The 21,884-nt window shown below is 46.1% G+C and overlaps 1 protein-coding gene across 2 annotated transcripts in view; it reads left to right on the top strand.

Annotated features, from left to right (window-relative positions):
* Positions 1 to 21,582, top strand: part of Ovol2 (ovo-like zinc finger 2) — a 29,880-nt gene extending 8,298 nt beyond the window's left edge. For both annotated transcript variants that reach the window (NM_001415680.1, NM_001106519.2), the window contains 2 exon segments: positions 6,341 to 6,530; positions 20,828 to 21,582. In NM_001415680.1, the coding sequence (NP_001402609.1) occupies positions 6,341 to 6,530; positions 20,828 to 21,144 (507 nt within the window). In that variant the 3' untranslated portion in view covers positions 21,145 to 21,582.
* The last annotated feature ends 302 nt before the right edge of the window (positions 21,583 to 21,884 follow it).

The following is a 21,884-nucleotide window of genomic DNA, read 5'->3' as shown; positions in this document are numbered from 1 at the left end:
AGTCCTAAGCTTGGCGAATCACTCTTCCACTCTTTATCTTGCTCTGAGTTGATTTCCAGGCTGATGTCATTTCCTAGCCTCTGTGGTAGTCTCTCTGCTTCACTAATAAGTCTTAGCAAAGTATTGATTTTTAGCTTAAGGTGAGACTAGGAAGCATTTCCAGAGGGTATCATAGTCTAAGTCTCCCTCCTGGAAGATCTGAAACAGTACCCCGTGATTAAATGCATTAACAACTCCTGTATCAAACACAAGTCGGGGCTGGAGAGATGGCCTAGTGGTTGAGAGCACTTGTTGCTCTTACTAAGGACCCAGGTTCAGTTCCTAGCATTCATAAAGTGACTTCTACCTATTCCACGACTGCAGTTCCAGCAGATGTGATGCCCTTTTCTGTGCTCTTCAAGAGTACTAGGCACAAGTATATGGTGCACATACGCATATGTGGGCAGAACATTTATAGACTAAACATTAAATCTAAAAGAAAATTTTTTAACTAATTAGATATCTTTTTAAAAAACAAATGATACTGCTGGTTGTGGCACACACCTTTAATGCTAGCCCTTGGGAGGCAGAGGCAGTCGGATCTCTGTGAGTTAGGGTCAGCCTGGTCTACAGAGAGCTCCAGGAAAGCCAAGGCTACACAGAGAAACACTACCTAGAAAAACCAAACCAAAACAAATAGGACAGGCTCTATCACTGGGGTCAGATTCTCCTGGCTGGGAAGACCTGAGAGGAGGTTGGCAGCCACAGCTTTTTGGATTGCAGAATTTTAGGTGAAGGACTATGGCTCACACTAAAGGTGAATTCCCTCTCTCCCATCAGAGAGAGGAAAATTCAAAAGCAAAGTAAGGAACAAGGAATTTTGACCAATTATCTTTTAATGTATACATTTTTTTGTTCTGATTAAAGTGTGGGGGGGGGGGTTGTCCAGAAATGCCTTGCATGAGTTGGTTTTCTCCTTCGATCATGCACCATACGGATTCCAGGGAGGAGACCATCAGACTTGTCCTCTGAGCCCTCTCACCTGCCCTTAGTTCCTTTTGTCTTAACGTTCTAGAACTTTGGAACTGCTCTAACTGTAATGGCTGTCTTTTTAATAAAAAAATAAGTGGCTTTCTTCTCTTTAATTTACTCCCAAGAGGCAAATACCGTTATTCATAGTTCATGGTGATGAAATTAAGTCTTAGAGAACTAAATTACTTCTTTGCATTCTCAGATTGTGGGCAGTGAAGCCCTTGTTGAATTTAGGAAGCTGGGAAGCCTGGCTCTCCTCCAGCTTCTCACACTACAGAGGAGACTGGTGCTGGTTACTGTGTTTCCACGTGGAGAAATGGTGATTTGGGACTTTTGGTTTTGCTGGGTTGTTTGTTTGTTTGTTTTTGAGACAGGGTTTCTCTGTGTAGCCCTGGCTATCCTGGAACTCATTCTATAGGCCAGGCTGGCCTAGAACTCAGAGACCCACCTGCTTCTGCCTTCCAAATGTGGGGTTAAAGGCATGCGTGCTCCAGGATATTAAATGGCATTTCGTATCACAGTCAGTCTCTTGGGACTTCTTACCTCTCTGTGTACCATGATTATTTGTTTGTTTATTGTGTCTATGTGTGGGTGGTGCAAGCATGTTCACGTATGTGTGTGTATGCGTGTGTGCGTGTATGCATGCGCGTGCGTGCACAAACTATAGAGGTCAGAGGAAAACAACCCCATGTGTCATCTTCAGAAACACTGTCTGCCTTCTTTGATACAGGCTCTCCCTGCTCTGGAGGTCACTGGTCAGGCTAGACTGCCTACCCTAGGACTCCTTTCTCCCCCCAGCTTTGGGACTCAACCATAACATCTGCCATTTTTAGGAGTTCTGAGGATCTAACTCAAGTCTTCATACTTGTAAGGCAAGGACCTCACTTGCTGAGCTGACTCCCCAGCCCCACAATTGTTTTATAATTAACATGGTTAGGATGTAATTTTGGTCTAAGTTTCGGTTCATGACGTAATTGTGGTAGGTTCCTGTAGAACCAGGTAAAGGAATGAGACTGGTTACCTCTGTTTCGAACACTGCGGAGAGAGAACGTTAGGTGTGCCTGTGTGAGCACAGTAAACACGGCCCAGGCAGCAGACAGACTACCTAGGGAGGGAGAAAAGGTCCAGGAATCAGCCATGTTTTCCATGGCATACAGCCCATCCTGGGAGAGGGGACCAAGAAACATGGAAGACCAGGGCTGGTGGGTGCAGCTGTTCTTGGTTTTTTGAGACAGGTTTTTTCTGTAGTCTTACCCATCTGGGAACTCAGTCTGTAGATCAGGCTGGCTTCGAACTCACCGAGCTCCACCTGTCTCCACCTCCAGAGTGCTGGCACTAAAGGTGTGCACTAAATACCATGCCCAGCAAGAGTATGTGTTCCAGTTCAAAAGTTAACAAAGAAAAAATGCAAGCAATATGACAATACTGATGTTCTGGAAAGAATCTGTTTGTTGCTGATTTTTAGAAGTTTGTTTGTTTGTTTGTTTGTTTGTTTGTTTGTTTGTTTTTAGAGCTGGGGACTGAACCAGGGCCTTGTGCTTGCTAGGCAAGTGCTCTACCACTGAGCTAAATCCCCAACCCAGAAGTTTATTTGTTTTAAAGATGTATTTATCTTACGTGTATGGATGTTTTGCCTGCATGGGTATCTGTGTACCATGTGAGTGCCTGGTACCTATGTAGGCCAGAGGACGGCCTTGGATCCCCTGAAATTGGAGTTACACACAGTTGTAAGCCATTACATGAGTGCTGGGAATTGAAGGTGGGTTCTCTGGAAAAGCAACCAGTGTTTTTAATGACTGAGTCATCTCTCAGGCCTTTATTTTCAGTTCTGTGTATATGAGGGTAGTGTGCACGTGAGTGCAGGTGCCCTTAGGCCAGAAGACAGTGTCAGATACCCTGGAGTGGAGTTAGAGGTGGTTGTGAGTGAGCCACCTGTCATGGGACCTGAGCTCAGGTGCTCAGCAAAAGCAGTGTGACCTCTTAACTGCTGAGCCATCTCCAGCTCATTGTTACTGGCTTAGTTACTCTGTTTCTTCTGTGCAAGTAACCCTAATTTAGTAGGTAAAATAATGTATATTCTATTTTCTATTTCTATGGAATATCTGGATAGTTCTTGCTGTCCCTCTGTGGAGGTTGCAGCTAAAGGTCCTGACTTTTTCCCTTGGCCCCTGCAGGATTGCATGGTCCTCCGGTCATTTTGTTTTTTTTTTCAAACCCATATTAATAGGCATTCGGACGTATCCAGTCAATTGCTATTATAGACCAGATTTTAAAGCACCATGAAAGAAATACACCTACAAACTAAATACCCTTCCCTTCTGAGAAGTGATACAGTCTGACAGAAACTAGTTATTGGCTATGATTCTTTGCCAATTGTCTCTGTCTCCTTAAAAGAAAAATTTTAAATATTTATCTTATGTGTGTGAATGTTTTGCTGTGTTTGTGCATGCACCACGTGTGTGCCTGGTGCTTAAGGAGGTCAGAAGGAGGCGTTGGATCTCCTAGGACTAGAGTTCCATGTCAATGCCAGGCACTTCCTCTAGAAGAACAACCAATGTTCTTAACTGCTGAGCCATCTCTCCAGCCCTCTCTTTTATTTTTTTCAGACAGGGTGTTACTATGTAGCCTTGGCTGGGCTGGCTTCAAGACTTCAGTTGTCTCTGTCTTGGTTGTTGGTTCCTTACACTCTCTCATGTGCCCTCTGTAACGTTCCCTTCAGACAGTTAGAGTGCTCACTGGCCTCGTTTAGTATTTCTTTGTCTTCCAGAGCTTTTGGAATAATCTTGCCTTTTGGTCCCACCTATTGGGTCCCCAAGGTAGACCCGCCCTTCTCTACACCCCAGTGACTGCTCTCTCAGGCCCTGGCAGCTCACATTGAACAAGACAGAATGTCATTTCCCAGCACACTCTGCTTGGCTGAGAGGCTTGGTCCCCTGCAACCCTCTCCCTTGGTGGTCCACATCCCAGCAACTATGGCTGGCTTTGGCCATAGGACCAAGCGGTCAGTCCAGTGCTAATTCAGACAAACCAAGCTAGGAGCCAGTCAGAATGAATTGCAAGAAGCAGCCTGGGAAATAATGTCCTGTCACCCTTCTGTTTGCTCCCAGCTGCCCAGCACACTGACTGTGTACTGCCTTTGGGCATGGAGGAACGGGAGGCAGCAGCAGTGTGAGTGGATGTGCTGAGTGTCCAAAGGCCTTGAATGGAGGAGTCCGCATGGACTCTTCAGAAGCATAAAATATAATCCGCTCTTGGAATGAAGTGGAGTGATGTACCGGCAGCCTCTATACCCGTGGCTTCCACACCCAGTGGATCTAATCCATCCAAAAAGAACATTGTGTCTGTGCTAAACATGCACAGATCTTTTTCTTGTCCCTTGTCCTTATTCCCTAAATAGTACAGCCTACAACTAGTCACATAGAGTTTACATTGGTATAAGGTATTATAGACATCTGTTTAAGTCATGTAGATGTGGATGGGATAATATGTCTAACTGTGCCCAAAGCCATAGGAGGGATCTGTATCGGGGGCCTGAGCACCCACAGCAGATAGTGTTTGCAAAGGATCCTGCTGCCAATCCTGTGTGTGCCAAAGGACGACTGTACAGACCGTAAGGCCTACTGCCTCATGTCCTTTTCCTCTGACTGCCGTCCCCTCCACTACCACTAACTCCACGTATGTATGTATGTATTATGTATGTATGTATGTATGTATGTATGTATGTATGTATGTATGAAGGTGCTGGGGATAGAGCACAGGGCCTGCATGTCTACATGAGAGCCCTGCTTCTGAGCTGCATCTCCAATCTTTGGGCTGCCTACAGACAGTTCTGGCAGAGCCATTGGACCATCTACAGCAGCAGTTCTCAGTCTGTGGGTCTCCACCATTTTGGGGGTTGAATGACCCTTCCCCGGGAGTCACCTAAGTTGATCTGCACATCAGATTATTTCCATTACGATTTGTAACAGTAGCTCAATCACAGTTAAGAAGTAGCAACAAGGGGTTGGGGATTTAGCTCAGTGGTAGAGCGCTTGCCTAGGAAGCGCAAGGCCCTGGGTTCGGTCCCCAGCTCCGAAAAAAAGAACCAAAAAAAAAAAAAAAAAAAGAAGTAGCAACAAAAATACTTTTATGGTTAACCACAGCACAAGGGACTAACTGTATTAAAGAGTCACAGCTTTAGGAAAGTTGAGAACCACTGATACACAGGGTCTGATGTGGTGGCCTTAGAGCACATCAGATCTGGTATTTCTCATCCTATGGATAACAGTTCAGTGCTTGTCCACAGAGACAGCAAATTCGGCTGAAAGAGCCCTGAATTGGGGATGGGGGACAGCCTGGAGGCTGGGGTTCAGTTGTGACCTCACTGATTATAAGGCTCTGGAACCGAGGCTTTTATTTGTGCAGGATTGGGATGTCTGGACCTCGGGCGTGGTCCAGCTAGGCAGTTTTCAACTGAATGGTGTGATCTGAGGCTACTTGGGTAGGTGGCGGTGACCCTGGGTTAACTGGAAGGTCAAGAGAGGCTTTATGCATAGCTTGGTGTCCCTGCACAGAGCTCTGGCTCTCCTTGTGGCTAGGTTAGCGGGGGAGGGAGTGAAGTGACCAGGTGACCTACATCCCAGAATTACCACATCGTATCTGCTCTCCGTTAGTCATGAGGCCTAAGTTAGTCAGGTTCAGGGGAAGAAAAACCACTTTCATCCTCCCCTACCCCTTCAAGTTTGAATTATGTTTATCGGTTGTGTGTGGGTATACTGTGGTGTGTGACAGCTTGTGGGAGTTGGTTCTCTACTGGGAGTTGACTTTCTACTGCCGAGTGTGTGAGTGTGTTGGTGTCCGGAATTAAGTTCATCAGTCTTTGTCATCCAGGTTGGCAGCAAGCGCTTTTACTCACTGAAGCATCTCTGCAGCGCCATTTCTATTTCTTGGTGGCTGGAACCGTATTCAGGAGGCAAAGAAGAAGGGGTTGACTGTGTCTGTCTTTGGGAACCATTGACAAGGACCCAGACCCTTTCTTCTGTTCCTCCACCCTTAGCATTTGCTTCCTCCTCGTAGTCCAGGTGGCTGCTGGGAACCTCTCCTCTCCCTTAAGGGACTGTCTTTTTCATCAGTCCCATGCCCATGTCCTGTTAAAAGGCTGCTGCAAGACTGTTCAGAGATAGGAATCAGAGGTCTGCTGGAGGGAGACAGGAACAATGCTGCGCAAAGCCGAGCCCACATGCACCTTAGAGGGGGCAGAAGCATAGCCAGGCTCAGCCCAGCAAGAAAAGATGTCCGGATTCCCAAGTGAGCCCCGGAGATCTCACGCTTCCTCTCTCTCTACTCCCAGTTTACCACTGGCACGTGCAACGACTCCGTGATTCACAACTGTGACCTGTGTGGCAAGAGTTTCCGTCTGCAGCGCATGCTCAACCGTCACCTTAAGTGCCACAACCAGGTAAAGAGGCACCTGTGCACCTTCTGCGGCAAGGGCTTCAACGACACCTTCGACCTGAAGAGGCATGTACGCACACACACAGGTGAGGCTGCAAGTGTGCTTTGCTCACTTCCTGTTCCTGTGTCGTCCCCGATCCCCCACCCCAGCCCCCCAGACAAGTTAGGAGTGTGGAGCAGGATGATATTTCTTTAAAGGACACAGGATGAGGCATTTTGGGCTATCCCTGGCTGTGCTACCTGCTAGCCTTGTCACCTGGAGCACGCAGGCCAACTCTCACTGTCTGAGTTTGCTCCTGTAAAGATGGGCATGGTGTACAGGTTCAAGTGAGGCTAACACAGAATCTCTGCGTTAATACGGCCACCCTTACTCGGGCTGCAGGGTGGGATGCTTAAGGCCGACTTCAAATATGTTGTGCCTCTTTCCTGACTCTTATTGTCATTGGTTTGCTTTTGCATTTGCTTTCTTAAGAAAAGGCCCAGGCTGGCCTTGAACCCTCTATCCTTTTTTTTCTCTGCCTCCCAAGGGCAGGGATTGCGGGTGTGCACCACTGTGCAGGAAGCCCGACTCGGGACTCATGATTCTCTTAAGACAGCAGAACAGCTGAGCTGTTCGTGGATCTTCCTGTAGGCCTTTTCCCTGGCTTCCCAACTTTTCTTCTTTCTCTTTTTTTGTTAAATGCTAGGGGTAGAATCTAAGGTCCACCACTAACGTTGACCCTGAGCCCATTTTCTGACTTAGGCAGTGTGGATCTGAGACTTCTTCTTGTGTGTTCCAGAGAGGCTGTGGTGGGAGATGACCTTTTGCCTCAATCTCAAACCTGCTGATTGGTCACAGGCTTCATTAGTTTTATCTTAGGTACATCTGGCCTCTAGGCTTCTCTATTTGAGGCCCAGTCCACACCTTTGGTCCAGTAAACCCTGGAGGAAAATTGTAAGGATGCCACTTCTCTGCTCAGAATTCTGCAACTCCTGGTAAAATACAAACATCTCCTTCCAGTTCACATGAGGCCTCTCACAGTGTGGGGTCACTCCATTAAGTCTCCAGTGATCTCATCCCACTCCATTTCAACATGACTTATCCTAAACTATTAAGTCCTGCCCTGACCACCACCCACCCTCCCAGCAGCCTCTCGCTGTGTGCATTGGCCCCATCCCTCAAATTCTTTGAGAATGTAGAGTTCCCCCCGGGTGTTAGAAAAAGGGGAAATGCCCACAGCTCTTTCCAGATGAAGGCTTCAGCCCTGTCAGTCCCCCCACCCCCCACCCCGACCTTCCTAGGTCCTGCGTATTCCATTTTCTTTCCTAGTTTTTATCATGGTTTATTTTTCCTAAGTGTGGTGGCATGAGCCGCCTCCCCGGCCTGGCAAAGGCGTCCTCATATTAAAAAGTGGACTGGTCTACAAAAGACACCTTTTTGTGGGGTTTTGGGGAGGTAAGGGGTGGGACGAGGGCTGAGATAGGATTTCTCCCTGTAGCCCTGGTTATCCTGGATCTCAGCAAACAGGCCTTGAGCTCAGGGATCTGCCCGCCTCTGCCTCTCAAGGGCTGAGGTTAAAAGGCGTGTGCCACCACACCTGGCCATACCTTTCCTTAAAAAAATAAACAAAAACTTTTTTTTTCCACTAAACTGAGCTTTGCATTGAAGTTATATTATCCCACGCCCCAATGACTAGTCCTAGAGTCCTGCAACTAAAACCACATTAAAATCAGAATACCTCTAGCCTTAGAGGTCTCTCCCTTAACCTGCTTTCCTCCAAGGGAAGTCACTATCATGACTTCTAATGAAAATGAGTGTCTTTTAACTTGGTGATATAAATGAGATTTGTATTTCCTTTGAATCTGACTATAAAGTTTTTGTCTTTTTGTTTTTGTTTTTAAACATTTTTTTAAAGATTTATTTATTATATTTGAGTACACTGTTGCTGTCCTCAGACACACCAGAAGAGGGCATCAGATCTCATTACAGATGACTGTGAGCCACCATGTGGTTGCTGGGATTTGAACTCAGGACCTCTGGAAGAGCAGTCAGTGCTCTTAACCACTGAGCCATCTCTCCAGCCCGTCTTTTTGTTTTTTGTTTTTTTTTTTCTTTTGTTTTGTTTTTTGTCTCTAAAGATTAATTAACCAAGGAAGTAATTAATACAGGAAATTGAATCCAGGGCCTTGGACACACTGAACAAGTGTTCTAACATTAACCTATATCTCAGGCCTGTTTTAATTTTATATTCTGAGAATGGCCTCACTATGTTGTTCAGACTGGCCTTGAACTCACAGAGTAACCCTGGCCAGCCTTGAATCAGCCGTTCTAGTGATTGAGAGGCACCTCCGGAGTCTGACTGGACCACAGCCACTGGCTGGATGTGGCTGCTAAGCTCCTACCTTGGGATTAGCAGCAGTTAGATGTAGTTAGATGTGCTGAGTTAAGACTAGATTTTGAAGACTTAATAAAAAAAACCTCAAATTTTAATGTAGATTCCACTTTGAATTGCTAATGTTTAAAAGAAGTTTAAAATGTTAGCGTTGAAGATAATCTCTTTAATCTCTCGGGGTGCAGAGGCAGGAGGATCTCTGTGAGTTCTAGACAACCTGGTCTATATGGAGTCCTAAGCCATCCAGGGAAATACAGTGAGACCCTGTCAAAGAATCTCATCTGTTTCTGTTTACTTCTGTTTTGAGAGAGGGTCCCCTGTAGTCTAGCCTGGCCTTGAACTCTACCTTCTGCTTTAGCCTCCTGAGTACTGGAATTGTAAGTACGTGCCACTGTACCTGACTCCTTTTAGAAATTTACATTAGTAAATTTAGAAATTTAAAGTAGTTTGCCCCTTAATTGCTGTTGGACAGCACTATAATAGTTGAAATTGTTGGCTGGACATTTTTAGAGTTTTGATGATAACTTTTGCCTTCAAAGTAATGAACAATCTGCACTGTGGGGATGGCTTGAACCCGACTCCATGCCCAGACTCCTGTGCTAGTGGAGGTATGCCTCCAAAGATTACTGGATCATAAAGAGAAGCTAGGGGCTACATTTATCTTATCTAGTGACAAACATGTGGAGTCAGTGACCTGAGCAGGCCATGGGGCTAGGGGCTATGATTGTCTCCTGGTCTTAACCATAGACATGATTGTACTACAGAAAACATTTGAGAGGTCTTGGATGTGTTAGTTCGTGCTACCCAACCTCGCTGGTTCCAAAAGACCATCTTAGACTTTAGTGGAAACTTACTCTTTGCATTTGGTCTAGCTGTGAGCATTGGGGTTTCTCTACTGACTATTCTAAGTGTTATATTTAGGTCAGAAGCAAAGATATAGACACTCAACACAAAGACGGGAGACAGCTGGGTGAAGGATATGTTTGCACAGAGTCCAAAAAGACCAAGCCGTACTTAGCATTTTAAATACCTAGCAAAAGAATCCTAGGGACCGCCATTAGAGAAGGGTTAGCAGTGTTGGTAAATTCTGCAAAGACGAATGGACGGACAATCAGGCTAATTTTGCCTCTCACCCTTAGCACCAACAACATCTCTTCGCATCCCGGCAACTGCGGAGGACATCTAATTAGAGACCCAAAATTCAAAGAAAAATTCTTGAAAAAGATTCAGGGAAACCAGAGCCTGAATGTGTCTTACATTAATATCTAAACAGATGAAAGAAAAGATTAGGAATCCTTTTTTGGGTATGACTTCACCAAGAAAAAAGTAACCACAGGATTCTTTGTCCCTGTGCCTGTTTCTGCTGTTTCTAGCTCTCTGTGGTGTGTATGTGTGTGTGTGTGTGTGTGTGTGTGTGTCTGTCTGTCTGTCTCCATGTGTCTGTGTCTGTGTGACTGTGTCTGTCTGTCTCCGTTTATGTGTGTGTTTGTCTGTGTGTCTGTGTCTCCGTGTGTGTGTGTGTGCCTGTGTGTGTGTCTGTGTCTGTGTGACTGTGTCTGTGTGTCTGTCTGTCTCCAGGCAAGGGTTCAGCCAGGCTAGGGGGGGGGCAAGGGCGTGATCCAGATGGTGGTTCATTAAATATCTGAATAAACACACTGGTGTGGAGGAAAAGCCCGTAGCATTTTTAAACTGTATTTGTTGGTCGCTGGTCATGGTGGTACATGCCTGTAATCTCTCGGGAGGAGAAGCCTGGAGCATCATGAGTTCCAGGACAGCCTGCGTTAAGCAGGGAATTCTAGACAAGCAACAAACACCCCCGCCCACCACAAACACACGAAACCAAACAAGCCAGAATCAACAACGCCATGAAAGCAATCTGTAAATGAGTAGCAAGCGGTTTTGTTCTAAACGGTCTCGGGCCCTGCGCGCCGGAAGCAGTTCCTTGTTAGGATGATTTATGGAGGCGAGCTCCTGGGACAAACTTGTCAAGCAGTGAAGGCAACTGGGGTCTGAGGGTTTTCCTTTGATGCTGTCCTGTCCACCGTTTGTCGGGGACCTTTCTAGACCCGTTTCAATCTGACGTGGCTGAGGATAGTTTTCACACCCGTCACTGGGAAAGTTAATTGCTGGTGTCCAATCCTAGGAGAAGGGGATGACTAGGAGATCTTAGCTGTCAGCCTTCATGTGCACTGGGGCTGTGCATTAGCCTAAGAAGTGGGTCCACCTTCCATATACGTCACAGAGATGTTTCTCTAGTCCAGTGTCAGGGACAGGATCACAGAGGCCGGACTCACCCACGTGGAAAGAGAGAGGGGAACACTGAGCATCAGAAAACCAAAACATGTATGCTAAGTTCACAGACCGAGGGAAGCACCACACATCTGTGCTTACAGAACATTCTTTTGGATTTGGGCTTTTTTTTTTTTTACTTAGGCCAGCTAAGGTTCCTGCCTAAGAATGGCTGCCTGTTGACAGAAATGATTTGATTTTGAGAGGGAGCTGTGTGTTTCAGTAAAAAGTACTGAGTAGACTGAAGCCTGTGAAGCTAGGTGTAAGAGGTGTGGCAGCTGGAACACTTTGGAACGCTTGGAGAAGGCAGGGGAGTGTGGTATAGACATTAAAAAAAATGCTAACCCACCCTCACACATGCTGGACTCCACCCCACGTGTCCACACTACTCAGTATGGTTTGAAGACCCCTGGCAGCACCTAGGAGTTGGTGGGTGTGCACAGTCACACATTTCGATGCCCCAAAGGTACCAACCTCGTTGAGATGCAACATTCATTGAAAGTATTTTGTTTTCCTATTTGGTAAAATGAATGCTTATGCTGTGGAAGGTTTTAGTGACATAAAAAACAAAAGCAAGTGTCAGTCACCATAATGACTGATTAGGCCTGGAAAGATGACCTGCAGCTCTGACGGTGTGGTGGCTCATGCGCCTAATCCCATCATGCAGAGGCAGGAGGATTACTGAAGTTCAAGATCAGCCTGAGCACTTGGTTTTTCTTGCAGAGGACCTGGGTTCGATTACCAGTGCCCACGTGGTAGCGTGCCATCATCTGTAGGGAATTTGATGCCACCTTCTGACTTCTGCAGGCATTGTGCTCACGTGATATACATGTAGGCTCATACACATAAAATAGAAATAAATGTTTTATGAAGTTATTATTATTATTATCATCAATATTATTTCTTTTTTTTTTTTTTTTTCGGAGCTGGGGACCGAACCGAGGGCTTGTGCTCGCTAGGCAAGCGCTCTACCGTTGAGCTAAATCCCCAACCCCAATATTATTTCTTTTGAGGCTGGGTCTCACCATGAAACTCTGACTGATCTAGAACTTCATAGCTAGGCCAGGCTAGCCTCAAACTCCCAAGTGCTGAGATGGCCACCATGCCTGACTAAAAAGAAATAAATCTTAAAAAAAAATAAAAATGAAAAGACTGGCTCAAACAGTAAGTGCCTGTGGTTTGGTCCCAAGAACCCATGGGAAAAATCGGGTGTGGCTGAGGCACTCACAGGGGTGAAGAGTGCAAAGCGATGAATTAAATCTCTAGGACCATATACAACCAGGGCGGAGGCCCACTCCTGTAGTTACATCGCCTGGGAAGTGGAGGCAGGATATTCAAGGTTAGACTCAGCGACACAGTTAGTTTGAGGCCAGCCTAGACTACAGGAAAACATTAAAAAAAAAACAACCTTGGGGCTGGGGATTTAGCTCAGTGGTAGAGCGCTTACCTAGGAAGCGCAAGGCCCTGGGTTCGGTCCCCAGCTCCGAAAAAAAAGAACAAAAAAAAAAAAAAAAAAACAAAAACAACCTTATACCTCTGGTTGAAGAAGGCTCTCGCCTTTCCTGTGGCTTGCGTTCCATAGAGAGAACCTGAGGAATTCCAATTTGAGGTGAGGGCTGGGGAGGGGCTTCCCACAGGACTAGGGGCTTTCTTGCCTTATCTTCTATCAGGGGCCATGCTGAATGAGACCAGAAGGCAAACAAACCCCAGCCTGACTAAAGCAGAGAGGACAATGGTGGCTTTGTTTGGGGCCTGAGGAGAAAGATTGACTGGATTGGGAAAAATGCAGATCAGAAGTTTAAGGCAAGGCTGCTAGCTGAAGAAGTCCTCAGCAGCCCCAGCTCTCCTGTGACACTGCCTCAGCCTGGTCATTTAGATTTTAACTTAAAATATACATTTGCTTTTACCTAAATAAAGATAATGTATTTGTATGTGGGGACAGTGAAAAATGAGATTTAAAAAAAAAACCCACCAAGTTTCTTGTACAGCCCCAGTTCACGATATGCCATTTGTGTTGTTGTTGTTTTGTTTTGTTTTGTTTTGTTTTGTTTTGTTTTGTTTGTCCTGGAAGCTTCTAAGGCCCGTGGCTGCTCGTGGGAAGACCTTGGGGACCCTTTGGTGTCGGCATGGTGGATGAGCCTTACTCCTTTTCATCATAGTCCATTTAATATGAAACCATGACCATTTCTATCACAGGCCTTTCCTAATTCCCAGAAGCACTTGCTTCCATTTTCTGATTGCTTTTCTGTCTTGTTTAATTCTGGCAATGCCACCATGAATTTTCTCGTTTATCCTTTGCCCACATGTGAGTCTATCTCTAACGGAACCTGGAGCAAGTGAACTTACTAGGCCAAAGGGCGGGAACATTCCGGGTTTCACGGGCATCACCTACTTACCCACCCAGAGGCTCCCGCCAGGAGGCCAGTGTTGGAGCTTCTTGTTGGAGTTCGAAATTGGAGCAAAGTCAGGAAAGGAACATTTGACCTAGAGGAAGGAGAGCAAACAGAAAATTCCAGGGGGATTTACCTGGAGATGTGGGATATGAAACTTAGTGTTAGGGATAAACAAACAGAAAGAATGAAAAACTCAAGCCTTTGGTGACAGCTCCCCAAAAGATCGTGTGCGTGTGCGTGTGCGTGTGCGTGTGCGTGTGTGTGTGTGTGTGTGTACATATATAGACATATGTATATATGAATGTGTGTATATGTGTATGTATGAATGCACACGTGTGTATGTATGTAGTATGTATGTTTGTGTGTGTGTGTGTGTGTGTGTGTGTGTGTGTGTGTGTGTGTGTGTGTGTGTATGAACTAGGTAATAAAGGCCTAGGGTAGAGATTTCAAAAGAGCAGGCAGTGAGGGATGACTCTGCCAGCCACCTAGGGTTCTTTTTTTTTCGGAGTTGGGGACCGAACCCAGGGGCTTGCTAGGCAAGTGCTCTACCGATGAGCTAAATCCCCAACCCCCACATCTTTTTTTTTTTAAGATTTATTTATTTATTTATTTATTTAATGTATACGAGTACACTGTAGCTGTCTTCAGACACACCAGATCCCATTACAGATGGTTGTGAGCCACCATGTGGTTGCTGGGAATTGAACTCAGGACCTCTGGAAGAGCAGAGCTCTTAACCGCTGAGCCATCTCTCCAGCCCGGGACCACATCTTTTCAAAATCATTTTTGGTGGGAAATACAGAATCCATAACTAAAGGTGTGGTTGAAAGACAAATAAGTACTTAGGGATGCAGCAGGCAGCTGACGCCTGCATGGCATGCTGCATGGTGAGCTTTCGTCGTGTTGAGTGCTCAGCGTTTGCCGAGTCTTGTGCCTGTGATAACTCAGTTAGTCCTCAGAGCAGCCATGCTGGGTGTGAGAACCATCTGCATTTTGTGGGTGAGGTGACTGAGCTGTGGTGAGGGTTAACAGATTGACCACGGACTCCGTTAATGAGTGGCAGATGTTCAGCGCCTGGCTTTCCAGTGGCCTTGGACTTTGGAACACAGGTAGGTTAATTATGTCTGGTAGCAGATGGTGCTTTTGGTTCCCAACCAACCTTTTCTTCTCTTTTTTTTCTTTTTTCAAGATTTATTTTATTGTATTTATGTGAGTACACTGTCACTGACTTCAGACACACCACAAGAGGGCATCGGATCCCATTTCAGATGGTTGTGAGCCACCATGTGGGAATTGAACTCCTGACCTCTGGAGCAGCAGCCAGTGCTCTCTCCAGCCCCAACCTTTTCTCTTTCTTTCTTTCTTTCTTTCTTTCTTTCTTTCTTTCTTTCTTTCTTTTTTTTTTTTTTATTAACTTGAGTATTTCTTATTTACATTTCGAATGTTATTCCCTTTCCCGGTTTCCAGGCCAACATCCCCCTAGCCCCTCCCCCTCCCCTTTTCTATGGGTGTTCCCCTCCCCATCCTCCCCCCATTGCCGCCCTCCCCCCAACAATCATGTTCACTGGGGGTTCAGTCTTAGCAGGACCCAGGGTTTCCCCTTCCACTGGTGATCTTACTAGGATATTCATTGCTACCTATGAGGTTGGAGCCCAGGGTTGGTCCATGTATAGTCTTTGGGTAGTGGCTTAGTCCCTGGAAGCTCTGGTTGCTTGGCATTGTTGTTCATATGGGGTCTTGAGCCCCTTCAAGCTCTTCCAGTCCTTTCTCTGATTCCTTCAACGGGGCTCCTATTCTCAGTTCAGTGGTTTGCTGCTGGCATCTGCCTATGTATTTGCTGTATTCTGGCTTTGTCTCTCAGGAGCGATCTACATCCGGCTCCTGTCGGCCTGCACTTCTTTGCTTCATCCATCTTGTCTAATTGGGTGGCTCTATATGTATGGGCCACATGTGGGGCAGGCTCTGAATGGGTGTTCCTTCAGTCTCTGTTTTAATCTTTGCCTCTCTCTTCCCTGCCAAGGGTATTCTTGTTCCCCTTTTAAAGAAGGAGTGAAGCATTCACATTTTGATCATCCGTCATGAGTTTCATTTGTTCTAGGCATCTAGGGTAATTCAAGCATTTGGGCTAATAGCCACTTATCAATGAGTACATACCATGTGTGTTTTTCTGTGATTGGGCTACCTCACTCAGGATGATATTTTCCAGTTCCAACCATTTGCCTACGAATTTCATAAAGTCATTGTTTTTGATAACTGAGTAATATTCCATTGTGTAGATGTACCACATTTTCTGTATCCATTCCTCTGTTGAAGGGCATCTGGGTTCTTTCCAGCTTCTGGCTATTATAAATAAGGCTGCGATGAACATAGTGGAGCACGTGTCTTTTTTATATGTTGGGGCATCTTTTGGGTATATGCCCAAGAGAGGTATAGCTGGATCCTCAGGCTGTTCAATGTCCAATTTTCTGAGGAACCTCCGGACTGATTTCCAGAATGGTTGTACCAGTCTGCAATCCCACCAACAATGGAGGAGTGTTCCTCTTTCTCCGCATCCTCGCCAGCATCTGCTGTCACCTGAGTTTTTGATCTTAGCCATTCTCACTGGTGTGAGGTGAAATCTCAGGGTTGTTTTGATTTGCATTTCCCTTATGACTAAAGATGTTGAACATTTCTTTAGGTGTTTCTCAGCCATTCGGCATTCCTCAGCTGTGAATTCTTTGTTTAGCTCTGAACCCCATTTTTTTTCCGGAGCTGGGGACCGAACCCAGGGCCTCGCACTTGCTAGGCAAGCTCTCTACCGCTGAGCTAAATCCCCAACCCCTGAACCCCATTTTTTAATAGGGTTATTTGTCTCCCTGCGGTCTAACTTCTTGAGTTCTTTGTATATTTTGGATATAAGCCCTCTATCTGTTGTAGGATTGGTAAAGATCTTTTCCCAATCTGGCCCCAACCTTTTCTTTTGACTAGGACAAGATTGGTTTTTGCTAGAGAGGGAGATGATGGGCGTGGCCTCAGTGTTGTGGGTGGAGCTTAGATCCTCTTTACAGGAGTCCACCTCCATTCCCTTGAAGGTGTGGAAAACAGGAGCTCCTGGAGACCAGAGTTTAGTCAAGCCCAGGAAGGAGGTGTTTTTTTTTTTGACAAAACATCTGTCTGCCAGCAGTGAGATTATAGTCAGAAGAGGAAGCAGGAACACTGGGCAGGGAACAGGTTTATAAGTTAGAAATGTCATAACTAGAGCTTTTATGGTACGTCTCCTTCTCTGTCTATATCACAAAACACCCAGCCTCAAAACCAAACTCGGCAACCTCTACTGTATCCTCCTAGGGAAAGAAACTCTGTCAGCCCCTTTCTCTCCTGGCCAGGTGATGCGGGGCCCCTGAAATCTCCTGACCTTCTCAGACCTTGCTGGGTGCTCTGCCCATAGAAGATATGTGCAGACTATGCATTCGAGACTACAGGGAAGGTGATAAGGTCTTCACAGGCTAGGCTGAGTGTGGTCCTGCCTGTCTCTGAGTCACCCTAGCACTAGGAAGCTCCATGTCAAGTGCCAGAAGTGTTCATTTCTTGGAGATGCAGTGGAGTATCATATAGCCATAAACAGTGAAATTATGTCATCTCATTTGAAGTAAGGCAAGTGACTCACACATATTGTTTGCTTCTCTCGTGTAGAAAGTAGAAAGAGAAGAGGAAGTGTGGGGGGGGTGAGTTCAGGTGAGCGGGCCTTGATCCTCATTTGTCATGGGGTGGGTGAGAGAGAAATGCCCTCCCCCTCCTCACCCTTGATGCCTGCAGAACGCCCAGGGTAGGCCTTGCACCTCACGGGACAGCAGAGTAGAGTTGATTCTGGAGGTAAAGGCAAAAATGAGCTTCCCCAAGGGCATGAGAGAGGAAGGACTGACCTCCACCCCTTGCCAGCTTTGGCATTGGGTGAGCAGGGATGGTGCAGGACAGCTTGCCTTGGAGGTGCAGGCGCAGGACAGCTGGAGAGGTGACCAGCTTAGTTACCTCCAAGGCCCAAATCCAGGCCTTTGAGTCCATCCCAACACCTCTCATCTATGACCTGTACAAATCCAAAGCTACAGAATCTCCATGACACAGGGCAACAACAGGGTATCCAAGAAGAGTCCCGTGAGGATCCGGTATTGATGGTGTAGCAGAAGCCAGAGGCCTCGAACCGGAACAATGGCTCGTTGCAATGAACATTGAGAGTAGAGATGTGTGGACAAAAGTGTATACTGTGGGACACACTGTGACAGCCTCTGTGGCAAGATGTTTTTTGATTTTCTGTTTTTTCTCTTTTTGGGGCGCTGTAAGGGCAGAGGATGGACACAAAGCTACTGGGAGATGAATGGGGTTGGAGCGAGCAATATAAAATTCACGAAGAACAAATTAAAAGGTTAAGGGAAAAGAAAAATCCTGTTAGTTTCCAAAACTTTCTGGGAAAAAAAGAAGTAGGTAATAGTGTGAATAGGTCAAAGTAAGTCTTACGCACGTGTGGGAAGACCATCTATTTGTGTGTATGGGCGTCTTGTCTGGACGTATGTCTGTAGTACGCAGTACAGGTCTGGAGGCTAGGAAAAGGCATCAGATCTCCTGTGTGTACGGATGGTGGAGCAGAACCTAGCTCCTCACTCAGTTCTCTTCGCTCCTTAGCTACCTCTCCAGCACCTGAAAAGGTCACAGTGAAGCCAAGGGTGGCTCTTGCCTTTAGTTCTAGGACTCAGGAGACAGAGGCAGGGATCTTATGTGAGTTCCACCCAGAATGACAAGGTCAAGCCCTATCTCAACAACAAAGCACAAATTCTCAGCTTTGCCCTCTTTCTTTTGGTTTTGAGACAGCATCTTACTCCGGCCCAGACTGACTTCAGACTTGTGGCAATCCTTTTCTTTTTAAGATTTATTTATTGTATGTATGTGAGTACACTGTCTCTGATGTCAGACACACCAGAAGAGGGTATCAGATCCCATTACAGATGGTTGTGGGCCACCACGTGGTTGCTGGGACTTGAACTCAGGACCTCTGGAAGAGCAGTCAGTGCTCTTAACCGCTGAGCCATCTCTCCAGCCCCTTGTGGCAATCCTTCTAAGTCAACCTCCCAAATGCTAGCATGACAGGCTTGTCGCCTCGCTGGCTCACAACATTCTTTCTGGCGATTGGGTGATTGGTGAGGATTTTTGCTGCAGTGCTCTGAGTACCTTTCTTACCTCAAACTAAGCACAGCCCAACCTAGGTCTAAAGAGACTAGGCGGCAGCGTATAAACTCACTTGCTTAATCTTGGCTGCCGAGTAGAATCTTTCAAGAAGACTTTGAGAAGTCCTCCTTCAGACCATGTCCTGAGCAATTAAATACACGTTAAAACAGATTTGATAACATGTACATGTTATTAACACATGTTCATAATTTTGTATGAATTGTAAACAATCCCAAGAAACTCTTTGATGACTGGGCTGGGGGAAGAGACATGTATGAAGTGAGAAAGGGACCTTTTTTTTTTTTTTTTTTTTTTTTTTTCCGGAGCTGGGGACCGAACCCAGGGCCTTGCGCTTCCTAGGTAAGCGCTCTACCACTGAGCTAAATCCCCAGCCCCGAAAGGGACCTTTTTAGTTTTATTTTTAAATTTATTGTTTATCGTTCAGACCTGTCTTATGTAGTCACATGACTCAAGTTGGCCTTGAACACCTGATCCTTCTACCTCCATCTCCCTCGGGTGATATAACAGACTTGGCTTTGATTTTAAATTTAAATATCCCCCTACTGCCTTCTGATGGACTCCCCCTGCACTGGGTAGCCCAGGAGGCTCTCACACTCTAACTGAAATTACGGATTACCACTGCTTACAACAGTTCATTTAAAAAAAACAAAATGATGGGCTGGAGAGATGGCTCAGCGGTTAAGAGCACCCGACTACTCTTCCAGAGGTCCTGAGTTCAATTCCCAGCAACCACATGGTGGCTCACTACCCTCTGTAATGGGATCCCATACCCTCTTCTGGTGTGTCTGAAGACAGCTACAGTGTACTTATATATAATAAGTGAATAAAGCTTTAAAAAAAAAAAAACAAAATGACACAGTAAGTCATCTCTGTGTGTGCGTGCATGTGTGATCGCACGCATGTGGTAGCCAGAGGTAAGCCAATGATGTCGTGTCCTCTGCCACTCTGTACCCCACCCCCCGTATGTTCTTATGTTCTCTCTCAACATTTATTTCCTGCACATAAAGTATAAGGTGTGTGTGTGTATGTCTGCCTATGCATGTCATGTGTGATTTTGGAGATCAGAGGACAATTTATGGGAGCCAATTCTTTATGTCCTTCCACCATGTAGGAGTTCTGGTGTCCAAACTCAGAGGGGTCAGCCTTGGTGGCTAACTCCTTCAGTCAGCCATTGAGTTGTCTTATTGTGCCCCCCTATCTCCCACGGCACCATTTTCTGAGAAAGGGTCTCTCACTTGGCCCGTTAGTACCAGGGATCCACCTGCCATTGATTCCCAGAAACTAGAGACATGGTTTTGTGGTGTAGCCCAGGCTGGCCTTGAATTCACAGAGATCTGTTTGCTTCTGCCTCCAAGTGCTGGGATTAAAGGCACGTGTTACTACAGTAAATGAATTACTTAGCATGACTTGATGCATAGTTCTGAGCAAATGGAAAATGTTTCAGATTTCTTTCCCTTTCACTATGCTATTGTATTAAGACTTGTAAAGGTCATAGTTTTAACAGTAATCAAGGGGAGTGCTTTGGAACCTAGCAGCCACCACTTCCATGCCTTGGGCATGTAAAGCAAGCACTTTTACCAGCTTAGCTGTCGTCCCAGCCGGCTACCCGGTGGTCTTTCATTTCATCTCTTCTCTGCAGTGCTTAGCATAGTGTGAGTGAACGCTGCCCTGCCTCCCACGATGCCCAGATGGAGGCTGGGTTAATATCCCTGCTCTCTGCCTGCCTCCCTTCCCCGTTTCTGTCCTTCGTTGCCTAACCCTTGCTTCCTCAGACGGCCTCTCCAATAAACTTATTCTAGGATCTTTGTCTCAGAGTCTGTTTCCTGGGACACTGACAGTACATATATTGAAAACAGTGTTGACCTGGCCGCTAAAAGGGAGACAGTTAAGTCAGATGAGAGATTGTTCATCTCTCTCCCAGAGCCAAGTGGTGGTTCTGGCTCATTGGCGCCCACGTGTGTTAGGTTTGTTCAAGTACCTTGTAGACGGTTCCGGCCCCACTTTCCCCACATCATCAAAGGTCTTTTCAAGGGAGGCTTTTATGGATTCCTAGAAGAGAGGCTGGGACTTGGCTATGACCAACAAGTGACCGTCTGCCCCTCCTCCTTGCAGGCATTCGCCCCTACAAATGCGAGGTGTGTTACAAAGCCTTCACCCAGCGATGTTCCTTGGAGTCCCACCTGAAGAAGATCCATGGGGTACAGCAGCAGTATGCCTACAAGCAACGTCGGGACAAACTCTATGTGTGTGAGGATTGCGGCTACACGGGCCCCACCCAGGAGGACCTGTACCTGCATGTGAACAGTGCCCATCCAGGTAGCACGTTTCTCAAAAAGACTTCCAAAAAGTTGGCGGCCCTTATGCAGAACAAGCTGACATCCCCACTGCAGGAGAATTCCACCCTGAGCGAAGAGGAGGAAAAAAAGTGAAGCTCGAGGAAAGACAGAGGAGAGACGAGACGCCGGTGCCACATTTACTTGGACTTTTGGTCTGAGGCGTGCCCCTCTGCTCCCCTGGATCTTTTTATAGTGACGAGTATTCAGTCCACCTCTCTTTTCTTTTGCAACAGTAAGGAGCACCCCAAAGTTGTCAGTCATTCTGCCAAACAGGCCCTGTACCCTGTGTTATTGTTTTCTTGGTGGTTGAGGTCACATACGGGTTCGTGAGTGTGAGTGTGTGTGTGTGTGTCTCTGTGTGTTATGTGTGTTTTTTTTCCTAATAGAATTTTCACATATGAATAGAGAGAGGGGTGTTCTTAAAGAGACAGTCATCTTATGGTGCCTTGAAACACTTCCCGAACAAGGAAAATGTATATTCTTTCTGAAAGAGTTTACAGAAATTATTTTAATAAATGAAATGTTCGTGTGAAACCTCTCTTTTTTAAATTTTTATTTATTTCCCTTTATTTTATGTGCATTGATGTTTTGCTTGCATGCATGTATGTCAGTGTGAAACTGTCAGATCTTGGAGTTATAGACAGTTGTGAGCTGCCATGTGGGTGCTGGGATTTGAGCCCAGGTCCTTTGGAAGAGCAGTCAGTGTCCCCAACCACTGAACCATCTCTTCAGCCCTAAAACAAAATAGTGTTTGAGTTTTAGTTGTCCTGTTGAGGGCTTGTGTGACAAAACACTGGACTCAGTTACTTGGAGGGTGGTTGATGGTTCTGTCC

This window comes from Rattus norvegicus, chromosome 3 (genome assembly GCF_021556685.1).
Source record: "Rattus norvegicus strain SHRSP/BbbUtx chromosome 3, alternate assembly SHRSP_T2T, whole genome shotgun sequence".
Taxonomy (NCBI): Eukaryota; Metazoa; Chordata; class Mammalia; order Rodentia; family Muridae; genus Rattus; species Rattus norvegicus.
The sequence above is the reverse complement of the archived record's forward strand: the minus strand, read 5'-3'. Positions and strand labels throughout refer to the sequence as shown.